Genomic DNA, 5,000 nt, shown 5'->3' with positions numbered 1-5,000 from the left:
ACGCGTATAACTGCTAACCTGTTAGTAGCTGAGGAGGTAACCGCCTGCTGTATCTTGCACTTCAGGTGGCTAACAAGTGCCGCTGCTTCGCCCATATCGGACGGACACATCACAACTTTCGTCCTCTCCAGCCATTGTTGATCATCTTTTCAGAAAGTTAAGCCGCGCATTGTTAAAGTAACACTTCGCGACATGCTGTAATATCGTACAGAACCACATTTCTTTTCTAGGATTAGAGCTATGATCACCACTCACCACCACGCACACACTACATCTAGCTCGCGCGTTACGAGGCGGGTTGCCAGGTGTGACTGATTTCTAGCGCCAAAAACGCTTGAAACCCGCCTGGAGCCATTACAACATGCGTTATTTGAAACCCACTCAATTTGGCAACACATGGTTTAGGCAGACGCAGCCTGCACTTGACAACATTTCCACGAGAACTCGGACATTTAGATTTTATTACGCCGTGGCATCAACTTCATAAAAATAATAATTGATGAAACACTGGATGGATTTCCATGACTTTTCCAAAACTTTTGACCAAAAATACGTTTTCCATAACTTTTCCAGGCCTGGAAATTTGAATTTTCAAATTCCATAACTTTTCCAGGTTTTTCATGACCGTACGAACCCTGCTTATATGCCTGCAATTTTGATAATTCAATCTTTCTGTGTAATAGATAAGTAATTAGTCCCTCAAAATCTTCGCTGCTGAGTGCCACAGCCTCTATGTGATGGTATTTTATTTGTGCATTCATGTTGGCAGTCAATATAGTTCCTTTTAAAATATTCTTCCTTGTGTAATTTTTAGAATTATCCAACTATTACAACATGTTTTGGCCCTGTCCCAACTTTTTTGAGATTTGTTGCATGGGTCAAATTTTAAATGATCACATAATTACCTCAAAACAATAATTCTGCTCGACTTTAACAACTGATATGTTGTCTGTATATAATGCTCTACCTTATTAACATATTAGATGTTTTGAAAATGCCAGCATTTTGATTTTATTCACAGAATACAAAGTGTCCCAACTTTTTTGGAATCCGCTTTGTATTATAGACCAATAATTGAGTGTTTTTCTTGTAGTGCTGAGGCTTGGGCTTCAGGGCCCTCTTGGCTCTTGGGCCCCTGGTCTTGGGCAGTGTTGCCAGATTGGGCTGTTTCCCGCCCAGTTGGGCTGCTTAGGATGGCCGTCTGCAGGTAATAATGGCATTTAGCAGAAAAAACCCGCCCAATTTTGTTGCCATAGAAATCAATAGAATTGGGCAGGATTGTGTGCTTCTAGGCGGGTTTTTAGCATTTTTTTGGGCTGGAAATCATCAGCCTCATCTGGCAACACTGATCTTGGGGGCCCCCTGCAGGGTTGCCAGGTGAGGCTGATGATTTCCAGCCCAAAAAAATGCTCAAAACCCGCCTAGAAGCACAAAATCCCGCCCAATTCTATTGATTTCTATGGCAAAAATTGGGCGTTTTTTCTGCTAAATGCCATTTTTACCCGCACACGGCCATCCTAAGCAGCCCAATTGGGCGGGAAACAGCCCAATCTGGCAACACTGGCCCCTGCAGTACTCCATCCTCCTTATTGATAATAATAGATCAGTTTCAGTTTTACTATATAGCGCTTTTAATAATAACAGATCAGTTTCAGTTTTACAATATAGCGCTTTTCTCTTAGTACTCAAAGCTCCATGTAATACAGGGGTGGGAAAATTATTTTGGCCGGAGGGCTGGCTGCCACAGGCAGCTTGCCCATGTCAATGATAAAACATATTGTACGCTGACGTAACTTGGCTTAATTAAATGTGTTTAGATGAAGCCTATGTCTTTGGTTAATCTTACATTTGCAAGACTGTTGTTTCAGGTAGCATTTTAAGAATGTTAAGTAACCATTTGAATTTGGTTTTACAAGTTGTCCTTTTGTAAAGGCTCTGGGGGCCACATGAAATGGTTTAGGGGGCCGCATGTGGCCCTCGGGCCTGAGTTTGCCCACGTCTGATGTAGGAGTAATAATACTTAGTAATAGGAGAAGTTCCTCTGGAGGAATCAGAACACCAGGACACGAGCGTTCCAAGGAAAGCCATGACAAGAGCGTTTCGAGGAAAGTTGGGGGAAAACCAAACCAGCCGCTATCACCAGACATGATGAGGAAGTGAAATTCACAACACCCTGCTGTCTCAGTAGAGCGCTAACCATTACAAATAACACACAGTGCTTGACACTAACGTTTTTGCTTACCAGTCATTTTGGCTAGTGGCTGTTCCGGTTCAGTAGAGCGCTAACCATAACACATAGCAACACATAACACATACTCTGGCAGCGGATAGCAGTTACAGTATCATGGGTACGGATTTATGGGAGGGGTTGAAGAGATGGACAGGACTGTCAGGTTTTATAGGAATGCATGTAATGTCATGTAGTGTTATAGGCAGTATGAGAGTGTAGTGTAATGTAGAGTAGAGTAGAGTAGAGTAGAGTAGAGTAGAGTAGAGTAGTGTACAGGGCTTGACACTGGCACCTGCCAACCGGCCAAATGCTGGTAAAACTTGGCTGTGGCTGGTAGCAATGTCAGTGTCACTAGCCAATTTGTCAGGTAGCTTATTCTATGGTATGACATATCACAATAGCGTATATTCTGCACTTTGTCCCTTGTGTATCAATTGCTTGTATTCAAGTTGAAGAAAAAGCTCAGTTACTCAGTTTCTATTTGTTTGTTTTATGTCCATGTAGATACCTGGCATGCACTAATTTTTTTTGCTTTAAGCACCTCTTCCTCTGAGGTTAGATGTACAGCATTAAAAAAAACAAAAAAAAAACACATTTGTGGCTAGTAGAATAGCTGCATGGCTAGTGACTCGGGAAAACCATCAGCCACAGTTGCCAGCAATCTGAAAAGTTAATGTCAACCCCTGGTAGTGTAGTGTAGTGTAGTGTAGTGTATTGTAGTGTAGTGTAGTGTAGTGTAGTGTAGTGTAGTGTAGTGTAGTGTAGTGTAGTGTAGTGTAGTGTAGTGTAGTGTAGTGCAGTGCAGTGCAGTGCAGTGCAGTGCAGTGTAGTGTAGTGCAGTGTAGTGTAGTGCAGTGTAGTGTAGTGTAGTGTAGTGTAGTGTAGTGTAGTGTAGTGTAGTGTAGATGTAGTGTAGTGTAGTGTAGTGTAGTGCAGTGTAGTGTAGTGTAGTGTAGTGCAGTGCAGTGTAGTGTAGTGTAGTGTAGTGTAGTGTAGTGTAGTATAGATGTAGTGTAGTGTAGTGTAATGTAGTGTAGTGTAGTGTAGTATAGATGTAGTGTAGTGTAGTGTAGTGTAGTGCAATGTAGTACAGTGTAGTGTAGTAGAGTGTAGTGTAGTGTAGTGCAGTGCAGTGCAGTGTAGTGTAGTGTAGTGTAGTGTAGTGTAGTGTAGTGCAGTGCAGTGTAGTGTAGTGTAGTGTAGAGTAGTGTAGTGTAGTGTAATATGGTGTTATATAGTGTAGTGTAGTGTAGTGTAGTGTAGTGTAGAGTAGTGCAGTGCAGTGCAGTGCAGTGTAGTGTAGTGTAGTGTAGTGTAGTGTAGTGTAGTGCAGTGCAGTGCAGTGTAGAGTAGAGTAGAGTAGAGTAGTGTAGTGTAGTGTAATATAGTGTAGTGTAGTGTAGTGTAGTGTAATATGGTGTAATATAGTGTAGTGTAGTGTAGTGTAGTGTAGTGTAGTGTAGTGTAGTGTAGTGTAGTGTAGTGTAGTGTAGTGTAGTGTAATATAGTGTAGTGTAGTGTAGTGTAGTGTAGTATAATGTAGTGTAATATAGTGTAGTGTAGTGTAGAGTAGTGTAGTGTAGTGTAGTGTAGCGTAATGTAGTGTAGTGTAGAGTAGAGTAGAGCAGTGTAGTGTAATATAATGTAATGTAATGTAATATTACCTTGGGCAGCATGAGAGTGTTGGTGAGGTGTAGTGGTGCATGCTGGGTAGTGTAGTGTAGTGTAGTTACCTTGGGCAGCATGAGAGTGTTGGTGAGGTGTAGTGGTGCATGCTGGGTAGTGTAGTGTTACCTTGGGCAGCATGAGAGTGTTGGTGAGGTGTAGTGGTGCATGCTGGGTAGTGTAGTGTTACCTTGGGCAGCATGAGAGTGTTGGTGAGGTACATGGAGACGTAAGTTTGAGACAAGTTGACGATCAGTCGAGTGGACATGTAGAGGAGAGCCACCTGAGGAAGACACACACACACACGCACAAGCACACGCACACGCACACACACACACGCGCGCACACGCGCACGTCCAGACTTAAACATGTGCAGAGTCAGATAATCTAAGTTGTCAAGCTCATCTGCTTCACCAGTAATTGCATTTAAGTTCACCAGGAATTTCCTGCTTTTTAAAAAGTCAAGCTGCAAATAAACAAGCGTGGTCTGCTGATGCCACAGCAGTTTAGAATGGCATTTACTAATACAATTGCAGAACAGCTACTGTATGCTCTTGACTTACAGGTCCAGACTGATAGACAGCTCAGCTACTGTATGCTCTTGAGTTACAGGTCCAGACTGATAGACAGCTCAGCGCTACCGTATGTGTAAGAGGCTTCAGGGGGGAGGTTTACTTAAGCGGCGTACACACACACACACAGCTTTTGGCCTGCTCACCTACTCGCCTCTCTTTCATGGAACGTTTGCTGAAAGTTCCCGCGGCTTTAACTGCCAATGAACAGGCGAGAAGTACCGAACTCTGCATTCCAATTGGTTACTCGCCTTGCTCGAAGTTATAATATTTTCAACTCGGGATCCGCCCACATCGCATCGCTTGTACAGTACTCGCCTGCGAGTCTCGCTGGAACACATTGACATTCTATTGACTTCATTTGCTGAGCGAGTAACTAGCAGCGACGTGTGTGTACGGCCCTTAACCCTCCATATCCTGCTAGTTGCCATCCGTTAACTTACTTCCATCAACTTCTCTGTTGTTGACTTGATTGGCTGCTAGAGGAGAAATGCGCTCCTTATTTGCATAATATTAAACTTGGCTGAATATTT

General features: G+C 43.0%; 1 protein-coding gene across 5 annotated transcripts in view; it reads right to left on the bottom strand.

Annotated features, from left to right (window-relative positions):
* mfsd12a (major facilitator superfamily domain containing 12a) overlaps nt 1-5,000 on the bottom strand; it is a 29,148-nt gene that overhangs the window by 15,069 nt on the left and 9,079 nt on the right. For all 5 annotated transcript variants that reach the window (XR_010035119.1, XR_010035121.1, XR_010035120.1 and 2 more), the window contains exon 5: nt 4,086-4,178. Coding sequence is in view for 1 of the 5 variants with exons in the window: in XM_063200418.1 (XP_063056488.1) it covers nt 4,086-4,178 (93 nt within the window). In the remaining 4 variants the exon portion in view is untranslated. The remainder of the gene's footprint in view (nt 1-4,085; nt 4,179-5,000) is intronic.

Source organism: Engraulis encrasicolus, chromosome 6 (genome assembly GCF_034702125.1).
Source record: "Engraulis encrasicolus isolate BLACKSEA-1 chromosome 6, IST_EnEncr_1.0, whole genome shotgun sequence".
NCBI classification, from domain to species: domain Eukaryota; kingdom Metazoa; phylum Chordata; class Actinopteri; order Clupeiformes; family Engraulidae; genus Engraulis; species Engraulis encrasicolus.
Note: the sequence above shows the minus strand (reverse complement) of the source record. Positions and strands in the feature narration are given on the sequence as shown.